The sequence below is a fragment of the Cavia porcellus genome, unplaced genomic scaffold (genome assembly GCF_034190915.1).
Source record: "Cavia porcellus strain 051 isolate PalLab524CR breed Dunkin Hartley unplaced genomic scaffold, mCavPor4.1 scaffold_18, whole genome shotgun sequence".
Lineage (NCBI taxonomy): Eukaryota > Metazoa > Chordata > Mammalia > Rodentia > Caviidae > Cavia > Cavia porcellus.
Window position 1 is genome coordinate 60,308,143 of NW_026947501.1, and position 12,333 is coordinate 60,320,475.

Consider the following 12,333-nt stretch of genomic DNA (forward strand, 5'->3'; position numbering starts at 1 on the left):
GCTACTATGTCTCCCTGTGTCATTACCTAACTTACCCTAAAGCTGACTCTGTGCTAATACCCAGGGATTTCAGAACTGAGCTACGGAGCTCCAGTTTGGCCTTCAGTCCAAGACAGCAGTGCAGAGCCTCACAAATGGAAGTGACCTTGAAGCCACAGCTGAGAAGAGACAAACCTGCAGCCTGGCCCCCAGCAAGCAGGCCTCCTGCTAAAGCAAGTGAAAAATCAGTATTCAAATAGGATTTGAACAAGAATCCTGTCCCATGACACATTATTTGTTAAGGTCTGGATACAAGCCAAAGTTACTGAATCTTTTGGAGCTGAACGAGAATCTCAGTATCTCCAAAGGGAAAAGACAAAAAGAAAATCAAGAGGTAGCAGCTCCAAGAGGATACAACAGTTGATATTGAGACACAAAAGCAGCTATTATAGGCAGCTCCAGAAAAGAAAGGGCAAACTCCTGAGCGATGAACAGAGAGACAGACCACCTCGGAGCGGGAGCAGATGAATCACACGCAGAGCCAAGCTGAGATTTTAGAGGCAGGAAATGTGTAACAGCCAAAATGACAGTACAGATCTGGCTCAGCCGCACGGCTCTGCCTGGCAAGCACAGGGTCCTGGTTCAATCCCCGTACCAAGCAAATAAAAAAATAACCGAAATGACAAAATCCAGTGGCAAACCCAATACCTCAGTAGACTCAATAACAATGTAAATGGCAGATCAATATAAACGGCCCAGTCTGAACAACAGAAAGGAAAGAGATTTAAACAATGAAGAAACGAGCTCAGGACTCTGTGGTACAATACTAAGGAGCTAACGTTCCTGTCAGGAAGGAGGAAAGAGTACAGTTAGAGAACATTTTGGTCAGAAATAAATGGTTAAAACTCCCCATGTTTGGTGAAAGACACAGTTGAAGATTCAAAAAGCTCAGTTACCAAACAAGATAAGGTCAGGAATTGTCATAACCAAACTACTAAAGCTAAAGACAGAGAGAGAACTTTTGGTGTGGTGTGGTGTGTGGTGTGTGTGTGTGTGTGTGGTTACTGGAGACTGAACCCAGGGCCTTCACACTGAGCTATAGCCCAGCCTTTTAAAATTTTTTTTTAATCTAAACACAGGGCCTCGAAACACCAGGCATGGTGGCGAATGCCTCTAATCTCAGCACTTGGGAGGCTGACCCAGGAGGATCTCTGGTGAGTTTAAAGCCAGTCTGATCTACAAAGTGAGCTCAAGGCCAGCCTGAAGGTTGCATTTTAAAAAATAAAAAAAATAAATAACTAAACAAATAAAGACAGGGTTTCACTAAGTCACTAAGTTGTCAACACCAGGCTCAGATTTAATGACCTTCCTGCTTTAGCCTTCCTGAGTGTTGGGGTTACAGACATACCCCGCCACGCCCAGCTCTGACTGCAGATTTCTCATCAGAAATCATGAAGTGGAACGATATTTTTAAAGTGCTACAAGAAAAAAAATAAAGCCCAGCCAAAAATTCCATCTTCCATAAAGGTATTGTTTAGGAATAAAGGTGAATGAAAGATGTCCTCAGGTGGAGAAAAACTGAAGGACGTCATTGCCAGCAAAGTGACTCTAACAGCAATCCCATAGGACGCTCCTGGGCAGAGGGAAATACACTGGAAGGAAGCCGGGGGCATTGCTGTGACAGGGGAGTGCTCTGTGGATCACTACACCAGACTTCTCCGTCCGAAGTTCCCTCCAGTACAAGGGTTGAGAGTGAAAACTGTGGCATTTCTGAGGACCTTTTGATTTGTGTACCTCTGACATGATGACAAATGCATTAACAGGCGCTGGCATGGGGTTAAGATCTTTATGCTCAACTCAAAGTGGCAAATACCAACTCTGGGTAGCCTGGAAAGTTCTCAGAACCAGCCTGGCATCTAGCAAGAGCTGCCTGAGGATTGCCAAAGAAACCACCTTAAACGCGGGTTGGCGTTTCTGTCAAAGGCGGGCCTCGGCAGTGCGGTGCATGTGGAGTGACACGCATGTCCCCTGCATGTTGTGAGACTGCACGATTAGCGTGCTATTGTGGCAGAGGCTGAGATTTAGTCTTTGTTTTTCCATAGCCAAACGCTGAATGAAAGAGGATTTGAATGGAACGATAAAAATGGCCAAAACACCCAAAAGAACTCAGGAAAGGGGGCTGGGGGTTTAGCTCAGTGGCATAAGCGCCTGCCTTGCAAACAGGCAGTCGTGAGTTTGATCCCCGGTACCGATAAAAACGAAAAAGACCAGAAAAAAAAAAAAAAAAAAGAACTCAGGAAAGGCACTATAGACTAAATACAAATGCATAAAAAATAAAATGGTAGATGTACTCAAATAATATCAGTAATACTAAATGTAAGTGGTCTAAAGTCATCGATGAGAGGTAGCAAACTTTAGAACTACAGCAGAGCCATAAAAACTCATAAACACAGCTGGGCAGGGTGCCGCACTCCTGTAATTCCAGCACTGGGGAGGCTGAGGTGGGAGGACAGCTGTGAGGTCAAGGCCAGCCTGAACTGCATAGTGGACTCTGTCTCCAAAAGAAAAAAAAAAGTCATAATTTTAAAGGTAAACGAAAAAGATAGTGAAACATTGACACCACCCCCCCAAAATGTGAATTTGGGAGGAGGACCAGGAAAATGAAGGCTAGGGGTTGGAAGCTGGAGACAAGTTGTCTCAGTCTCTGGGACCTGTTTTTGTGGGGAAAGCAGGGCTCACCGTGGGGTCCCAGCGTCAGGTACCAGGGCCCGAGCAGCCATGGCTCTTGGGATCCTTGGGGTAAATTCCCTCATGAAATACGACAGATGACTGGAAGGCAAAATCACTGACTAATCATTGTCACTAGGGAATTAAGGCCAGGAAATGAGACATAAATGCATGTGGGATATTTGAAATGCATTAAGTGATATGTGGGTGTCCAGAATAGCAGCAGCAATAGCACTAGGATATGGACCATCTACTCACCTACCACCCAGGGACACACCAAGGAACGCTGGAGAGTCTGGCCTCTTCTCTCTGCTCTGCAAACCCCATTCAAAAACACACAGTTTGCAGGGAAAAAGGCTGAGAACCAAGAGCTCAAACCCATGATTACTCTGAGATGCGCCATGTGAAACTTGAAAACAGGAGGGTAACACTGTATGAACAAAGGGTCTGACACAGCAGGCAAAGCTGAGCTTGTCAGTGTCCCACCCCCAACTGTGCTGGGGGCGCCTCCCCGCTCTGGTCTAACCAGGCCCAATCTTCAGCAGGACCCCATCTTCTCTTGCCTCATGCCCAGCTACACTTATGTCATCCAGCTTTCTGTCCGGTGATTTCCATAGCGACACTACCTTCAGAGAACCTGCCTGGAGCAGGAAGCAAAACAGCTGTGCCTGAGACAGGGATTTAGCTCAGTGTCATGAGTGCCTGCCTGGCAAGCATGAGGTTATGAGTTCGATGTCTGGTAACACACACACACACACACACACACACACACACTCCAGCCGCACTTAACTTTTAACAAAATCTTGGCCTATTCAAAGAACTCTTCATTGGCAGTGAAAAATGATTCAGAACTTTATTGAAAGAAAGCAATAAATAATACTGTGATTAAAATAGTTCAAAAGTATATATATGTATATGACTGTATACTTTGTTACATACTCAGAAAATTCCACAAAAATTAATAGAAAAAGGGCAGTAATATGGATTGTACAAGTGAATTGTATGCATAAACCAAATTATTTTTTTTTCTTTCTTTTTTTTTTTTTTTTTTTTTTTTTTGTCTTTTTCGTTTTTATCGGTACCAGGGATCGAACTCACGATGGCCTGCTTGCAAGGCAGGCGCTTATGCCGCTGAGCTAAATCCCCAGCCCCTGCATAAACTAAATTAAAAAGGCATGCTGCCTCTACCCATGTATCAGTTGCACAATAAATAACATGCACCCTGATCTGACTCCTTCCTTGCTGGCTTTTTAATATGCCAGTGAAAAGCAAGTTGCTTTTGCTACTTGTTCAATCCAAAATGGCTATGTCATCAAAATCTAAAAATGTATGACTAGTTGAAACATGTTTATAAACCAATGTAAAAAGGTGACTGACATATGAAAAATAAGGCCTTGATTAGTTAGAGTTGTACAACTTTATTTTCAGGGTTTCCTGCTCTCATCTGCTCATGCACCAATGTCTGTGAGATGTGAGCACAGTGCTCAGTGATTGGTCCTCTAAGAATAGCTGGAGGCACCTTCCACATGCTCACAGGAAAGAGGCAGGGAAGGTGCCAGGCTGGGGTCCACCCCTGGCCACTCCAGCCCTGCTGAGAGCAGCTCCAAGCTCATGGCTTCTGGTCAAGTCTCTGAAGACAAGCTCCCCAAGTCCAGAGACAGGATGGGGAAAAGGGAACCAGTGCTAAGAAAGTTCTATAGTGCTCTGGTGCAACGGTTCAGTCCTGACTTTATTAGACTCTGATTTCTTGCTAAAAAAAGAACAGTTAAGGTCAGTCAACCTCAAAATATGACAACTGCTTGGAATGAAGTCTCCTGATTTTAAAATGACTGATGTAGAGCAAGGTGAAGGATAATGCACATTGCTTATGTCACAACAATTTTATAAATGTAGTAAACTGGGCTGGGGATTTAGCTCAGTGGCATAAGCACCTGCCTTGCAAGCAGGCAGTCCTGAGTTTGATCCCTAGTGCCGATAAAAACAAAAAAGACAAAAAAAGGGGCTGGGGATTTAGCTCAGCGGCATAAGCACCTGCCTTGGAAGCAGGCAGTCGTGAGTTCGATCCCTGGTACCAATAAAAAGGAAAAAGACCAAAAAAAAAAAAAAAAAAAAAAGTAACAAAATTAAAAAAAAAAAAAAAGACAAAAAAAAGTGTAGTAAACTAATTTTTTCAGGGATGGCTTATCATTAAAAAGTTAAATAGTAATAATTACAATATGTGCACAATTTACAAAAGCCATGTATTTGTTCATAGGGTTTATACATACAAGCATTACAGTACATTCATTTGAAAGACTAAAATTAGATATAAGAACATGAATTGCTTCCAGAGATATTTATAGCCTAAACATAGATGAAAAAGTAAGTAACTATATAAATGAAAAGTCCTAAGTTTACAAAAATAGAAGAAACATTAAATTCTAAAATATTTTCTCTATGTTATTGATGAATTTTTGACTAATTACAAACTCTGTTATAAAATATCTTAGGATTCCATATAACAAGTATTAACAGATAGCGATTCAACTGAATTAAAAAACGTAGTCTCTGTTGGATTCAAAATGCTGCATATCATCTGTAGAAGTAGTGCAGGAAAACTGGAAGATAAAAACAAACAGAAAGCCTCTCTTAACACAAACCACCTGGAAAAGGACCATGACTTCAGACACACACGCTGGGGCCCACTTCCCCAGGCCTCCTGCCTCCTCCCTGCTGGAGCGTCAGCAGACAGAACACTGAGGACCCTGCTCATGGACTAGAGAGGTTTTACATTTTGTGACAGTTTTAAAAGTTAAAGTTAAAAGACTATGGAGCCCATCCCAGATTCCAGCTGAGGCACTGAACACAAGCACAGTAGGCAGAGCTCCAGCTGGGGTTCTGATCACGGGTCAATGACACCTCTGCCATCAGTCAGTCAGAGCTCTAGACCATGAGGACACAAGTGGCTCACTGGCGCCCAGGCATGGCAATGCAGCTTTGTGTTTAAAATGTCTGCCATGTATGGTGGCACGTCTGCAATCCCGTATGTCAGAAGGCTGAGGCAGAAAGATTGCAAGTTTGAACAAGGACTAGATGATCTAGGAAGACCCTGTCCCCACTAAAAAGGGGATGGGGTGCTAGGGATATAGCACAGTGGGAACACTCTGGGTTCAATTCCCCATATATGTGTGCGTACATGTGTGTTTGTAACAAAGCCAGTATAGGAGCTGTGTACCACTGTGTATAAACACAGTGGAAGAGATGCTTCCCAATCTCAGGCTCTGGCCTCCTGGTGTGGTCAGCTTTTGGGGTGCTTTTTTCCTCAGTTGCTGCTTTCCTGCCCACCCCCCAACAATGGCATCAGCAGATCATCACTTCAAGTGAGTAGGCATTTTTAGCTTTTAGGAAAAAATGGGAACGAACGTGTTTTTCTTTAAAACTGGAGACACAAGGGAGACAGGAGAGGGGAGGTAAAAAGATTTAAGATGTCCTAGTACAGGTACCAACTCTCCATGATGAATTTAAGTACAACTAACTTACTAATAAAAATAAAAGTTAACAGAACAAAAATGACACACAGCCCTCTTTATGGTCAGCTAAAAACCAAAATCGCCTTGATGGGTACAGAGCTACTATTTCTGTCATTTTGAAGTTCCCCATGTAAATTGGCATGGTCTAAACCCACACTGTTAGCCCTGTTACAGCTTCACCCTGCTGTACAGGGATGATCTCCAGGGATTACGCTGCTCTCTACTCACCAACAGGAGGCTTAACAGGAGGAAGTCCTGGTTGTCGCAGAATCCAACTTCTGTGTTTCTGATACACTGCCTGTTCCAACAACCATGAGAGGAAGTGTGCAAAAACAAAGTGCTGTTAGTTTTAACACTTCACACGGGGCACAGGTAAGACACACATCTCCACACCTACAATGGTGTCTACTGAGGAATCCTAAGACTGCCTGGGAGAGTGAGGCAAGAGCATCAGAGGGCTGCCCAGAGTGGTTCTGTCACCACCCAAGGGGACACTGGCACCTAAAATAGCAATAGGGCCCCTTGGAAGTGCAAACCACCTCAGTGTGCACATACAGAGAGGACAACCACCTAACATAGCTACTCTGCAGCTCCTTAAGCCACACTTTGATATAGCAACTGGACTTTTCCTTGTGCCCTACAGCTAGACCTCCAGGAATGAATGGGGTGAATCAGCAGCACGAAGGGGAGGAGGGAACCCCAGCTGCTCTGCAGGCACTGCTCTCAGGGTGGGTTGCAGGCAAAGAGGCACAGCCCAGAGGCCATGGCCAGTGCTTCTCAGAAGACTAAAGCTTGTCTCAGTTTCTACAAAAAAGGATGGAGAACACGGAGGCAGGGGTCCTTGTTTGACAAACACTGGGTGGCTAAACAGGCAGTACAGCCCTGTCACAAACTGGGTAAAGAGCTTGCAACATCTTCTGCAGATATTTACACTCCCAGTTGTACAGTGTTTTGTTTTCCTGCAAGTATACCAGGAATACTTCTTAGCAACATCTTGCCATAGCTCTAGAAAAGACAGATAGCTGGCCGTGTTGGTAAGACTGGGCAGTCATTGTAAACCTTCATTCTAAAGTCTAGGAGACATGCTGTAATTTATCTTATACTCTCCACCTCGCAAGTCATTTGTAACAGTCCACCTTCTTACCAATGTGGCATAGACATCTTCTATGTAATTTACCCTGACAACTTTTTCTATTCAATCCATTTAAATTTAGTGTTACACAGTTTGCCTGCACATGCCTGTAATCCTAGCACTCTGGGAGGTTGAGGCAGGAAAACTCCAAGTTCAAACCAGGCCTGGACAATTTAACAAGACCCTTTCTGGATAATAAAAGAAGGGGTGGTGTGTAGTACAGGTAGAAGGCTCCCTCCCGAGTACCACCCCAAACCCCAAAACAACAACCACAACCACAAAAATGCCACCAAAAAAACAAATCAACAACAAACAAACTCATTAATACTACCCTTTATTTTTGTTTTGTTTTGTTGAAACAAGGTCTCCCTGTGTAGTTCACACTGGCCCTACAATCCCTGTGAATTCGAGGCTGGTACTGAGCTCTCAGCAACCTTCCTGCCTTAGCTTCCCCAGTGCCGGGATTACAGGGGATCTCCACACCCAGCTATGTTAATATTGCTTGCAATGTTCAGAGAGAAAATGTGATTCTTATAGTGAAACAGAAATTGAAGGTACAGGGAAAACAACAGAGTACTCATTTAGACTATTTAGTAAGCCAATGGAAATTAAGCTCAAGGCCCGTCACAGCTTACTTACTTATCTATTTTATTTATGATACAAGGTCTTCCTATGAAGCTCAGTATAGCCTTAACCTGGATTTATGGTTCACATACATCTCAGATTCATGATTTTCCTGCCTGAGCCTCCCAAGTACTGGAATTACAGGCATGCACTTCCATGCCTTGCCAACATTTGTAAGACACCTTGAGGGAGAAAGTGTTAATTCTTAAGAACTTACTAGTTAAAAGACACACTGGAAAGTGTTCAGCTTTAAAAAGTTTATATAAATGTATTTTTCTCTGATTTTCATACAGGCAAGAAAGAGAAAAAAGGAAAACTACCTACACAGGGGGCTAACAACAGGAAACTTGTAAAAACCCCACTGGTACAGTTTATACAGCACAACCATGTACATCAGGGATGAGAAGGAATGAAGTCTCCACCTAGCACTGAGATTGTCAGCAATGCACGAGGCTCAGGACTCCATCAGCTTCACCCACATGACACATTGAAGCATCAAAATCACATTACTATGATGCCCAAGTTACAGATATGGAAACTGAGGCACAGCACAGCTGCATGACTTGCTCAAGGTCATGTCCCTGCTACCACAAGAGCTGGATGTGGATGTGGGCTCTCTCAGGACCCTATCAGTGCCTTTTACTAGGTGGGCAGGACTGTCAGGGACTCAAGGTCTCCTCTCAGCCAACTGCACTCTTCAGTCAGCAGTTACATAAGGGCCATCCCGACTGCACTGGAAAGGTCAATGCCTTGCCATCTCTCACTGAGAAGGCAGCAGGGCTGCCCTAGCGGTCTCCACAAGGCTTCTGCCTTCTTCCCTGTCCCTCTTCAGGTGGCACAAGGTAAGTATATGGAAAGAGAACACTGGAGGGAAGGGAAAAGGAAAGACAGAGTTGGCAGAACCTGGAAGTTGTGAGCTAAAGTTTACTCTGCCATTTCTTCTAGTGTGGAGAGAAGTCCCAAGTGTCACACTGCAATTTTCCTGGCAAGCCAGTGCTGCCTGCCACACACTGCACCCCACAGGTGCATCAGCCTCAGCCCTGAGAGCACAGATGGGTGCTCCACTTTATTAGTTGGGCAAGGATGCTAAGGTTCAACCAGACAGATTTTTTAAAAATTCTATTATTGTTGTTAACCATTTTCCAACAAATGTTAGGGCTAATCCTGAACCATTGACACCTGGGCATGCAACCAAACTCAGATGCTTTGTAACACATACAATGGCCACTCTAGGTAATTATTAGCGCGCACATGCTCCCAGCCAGTGTTGCATTACATGGCCCACCACATACCATCCATCTGGATCTCATTGGGCTGCACAGAGCGGGAAGACTTGGAAGAAGAGACTCGGAAGTTTGCAGGGAGTGTCTCTGATGACCCAGTTGCCACGCCGTGAATGGCCTTTTCTCTAACCTTCTCTCTCCATGAAGGTGCTCTCCTAAAGTGTTTGTCATCCTCCTGGCAAATGAAAACACAGAACAGGCACACTCTAATAAAGATAACTGTCCTTCAGAAGGACTCCTAAGCCCCTGACTGTTTTGCTTTACTTAGCCTTTCCTGGTGACCTTCCAATGTGCTGCACACACTGGAACTTCAGTGTGAGAGGAAACATGATTACATTCCTGCTGGGCCCCAACTGGAGAAACGAGGGCAGTCCTGGGCACCAGGGATGTGATTTTCTCACCCATCAGAATATTTTATTTCTTACTGTGGACAAGCTCTTGCCTGCTATATAATGTACTTTTATTTATTTTCAAAATATTCTGGCTACAAATAATCCAACAAATGCTTTGCTTCCAGATTCAGCTTCCATCTTCTTTGTGAAAATCAAGTACTCTTGGAGCTCACTGAAGACAATCGTAATGTATGGCAACAGGTTAGTCATGATTTAGCATGAGGGGAAATTTAATATACTTTTGAAAGAAACCTTCCAAACAGAAGAACTGGGGCAGGACAGTCAGCTGTCACCAAAACACAACTTAAGACTTTGATCGCAGGCTGCAATCTGTTTGACAATATAGAAATAATTTTTGAAGGTTGCCAAAAATTAAGTAGTGGACCAAGAGCAAGGATCAGTAGTAGAGCACTCAACTGGCATATGTGAAGCCCTGAGGTTGATTCCTAGCAGTGAGAGGAGAAAAAAGCTGAAAACTTACGACATCAAAACGTCTGACAGTCCCAAGGACCAAAAGGTCGGCAAATTCTTTGTCCAAGACATTTCGAGCCTGAAGTAACAAAACAACAACTAAATATATCTGAAGGATGTTACACATTACAATTTTTTAAAACAAAGACTTCAAAGACTCACATGCTTGCAACACAAACTGGAAAGAAAAGATAGTGAAAAATCAAGCATTTGCTTATTTTGAACTACCATATTATAGATTAGTTATGGAAAGTGATTACTAGTTGTCTAGAGTTAAATTTTCTCTCCATTCAAATGAAAAATAAGTATTCTAGAACCACAGAAAAACCGAACACTGTGGCTAAGCAGACAGAGGCACAGACTCCGTTGTCACCTTTCTGTTCTCTGTCGGGATCTGTAACAACAGGGCCAATGTGTTGTAATCGAAGGCTTCATCTAAGGCCAGCTGTGCGCCATGAACCCCACTCTCTATGAGGTTGTTTGCATATTCTTTAAGGCCAATGGATATGACCCAGCGAATCACTCGATCATTGCTCCAAACAAGCACATCTGTGAAAGAACAAAACAACTGTAAATGTGGCTTCAGAAAACCTCTTCATCATACATGTCCTGCAATGCAGGGGAAAGATTCCTAGCATGGATCTTGATCCCTCAGCTCCTGAAAATGGACTCCACACTCACAAATACTGACAGACACACACCTAGACACAGCTGTTTTGGTTCTGCCTCATTCTAATAAAAACTTTCCCTTTAGAAGCCTCCCCTAGTGCACTCAGGTGTCACAGTAAGATTGTGGATAGGATATATTCAGGGAACAATACAGCATGATTGGCTGAGGATGTAGCTTGGTGGCAGATCACTTGCCTAGTATGTACAAGGCCTGGGGTTCAATCCTAAGACTGCAAAAACATCAGGCTGAGGGTCAGAGTCAGACCTAGCACGTATAAGCATGTTTCCTACACAGACCCCAGAGTCTCCTGAAATGCTTCTCCATCATGAAAGGGGCAGATACCATGACAGTTCAGATACCTTGCTGAGTTCAACACAAACTCTTTGCTTCTGACCTTCTGACCTTCGTTTTCTTTTACTTTTTCTTGTTGTTGTACTGGGAATCAAACTCAGAGCCTTGTGCTTACCAGGTAGGTGCTAAGCCACTGAGCCATACCCCAGCCCCTGTGCTTCTGAAGCTTTGGTCATATCAACATCTTAATATATTACAAAGAAAGAATTTTAAAGACATTCCAGCATACTAGATTTTGGCAATCGTATATCATACAAAGATAATTATTAAATGTATTCTATTACAGACCAAAAAATTGCCACTCTGTAAAAATATATCTGACCACCAATCTTTTCAAAGACTGCTTTTGCCAACTGACAAAATATGGAGAGGGGATATAGAAAACAAATTAAGTGGATTAATACATTTCATGTCTGATTTTTTTTCTCAACTTTGTTTTGGTACCAGGGATCAAACTCATGACCTTGCACTTGCCAGGCAGCCGCTCTGTTGTTGAGCTATATCCCCGGCCATGACTTTCTTTTCTAAATAGACCTCAACGTATTCTTTGTTTTAAAAGAATTAAAACCCAGGCCTTGCACAGACTAGGCAAGTGTCCTACCACAGGGCTACATCCCTGGCCAATAGATAATCCTTTATTTTATTTAGAAAAAGACATCAGAATGAGGATGAAAATAACAGAACCACGATGCAGCCTGAATGAATCAACTATGGAAGACTTGACACAGTGCTTGATCATTATTCAGTAAGTCTCATTTCTTCTCATCACTGCAGTGCTATTAGTAACTACCGAGAATTCTGAGAGACTCTCGTGAGCATGACATTCAGTGTTGTCTTCAGAGAAAATGCCTGTCCCTGTCATACTGAGGGGGCTGCCATGCCCTCTCCTTCCTCCTGGCCTGTTTCTGACATGTCTTTCCTTTGCCCACAGGACACTCTGTGGTTTCTGTAAGGACTGCAACCCCAGTTAGTATGGGTGCTGTGGCAGGAGGGTCACAGGTGTAATCCCAGACCAGGGTACTTAGTGAAATTCTGTCTCAAAATAAATAAATAAATTACAAAATTATGGGTGCTAGGCTATTGGTTGCCTTGACCTCTCCCTCCCTCTGGGAGCAGAACTGTGTGCCCTGCATGCTGCTACAGGCCTTAGAAAAAGCTCCCAAAGCTGTAGTTTTAACCTCTATCCAGTAAGCAA

At 43.5% G+C, this 12,333-nt stretch overlaps 1 protein-coding gene across 1 annotated transcript in view; it reads right to left on the reverse strand.

Moving 5' to 3' along the window:
* Positions 1-4,896: 4,896 nt before the first annotated feature.
* Positions 4,897-12,333, reverse strand: part of LOC134471386 (liprin-alpha-1-like) — a gene marked incomplete at its 5' end in the record, with an annotated part of 28,037 nt that continues 20,600 nt past the window's right edge. Inside the window, 5 exons of the mRNA XM_063230095.1 lie at positions 4,897-5,303; positions 6,444-6,513; positions 9,264-9,429; positions 10,128-10,196; positions 10,491-10,666. Coding sequence (XP_063086165.1) covers positions 6,455-6,513; positions 9,264-9,429; positions 10,128-10,196; positions 10,491-10,666 — 470 coding nt within the window. The remainder of the gene's footprint in view (positions 5,304-6,443; positions 6,514-9,263; positions 9,430-10,127; positions 10,197-10,490; positions 10,667-12,333) is intronic.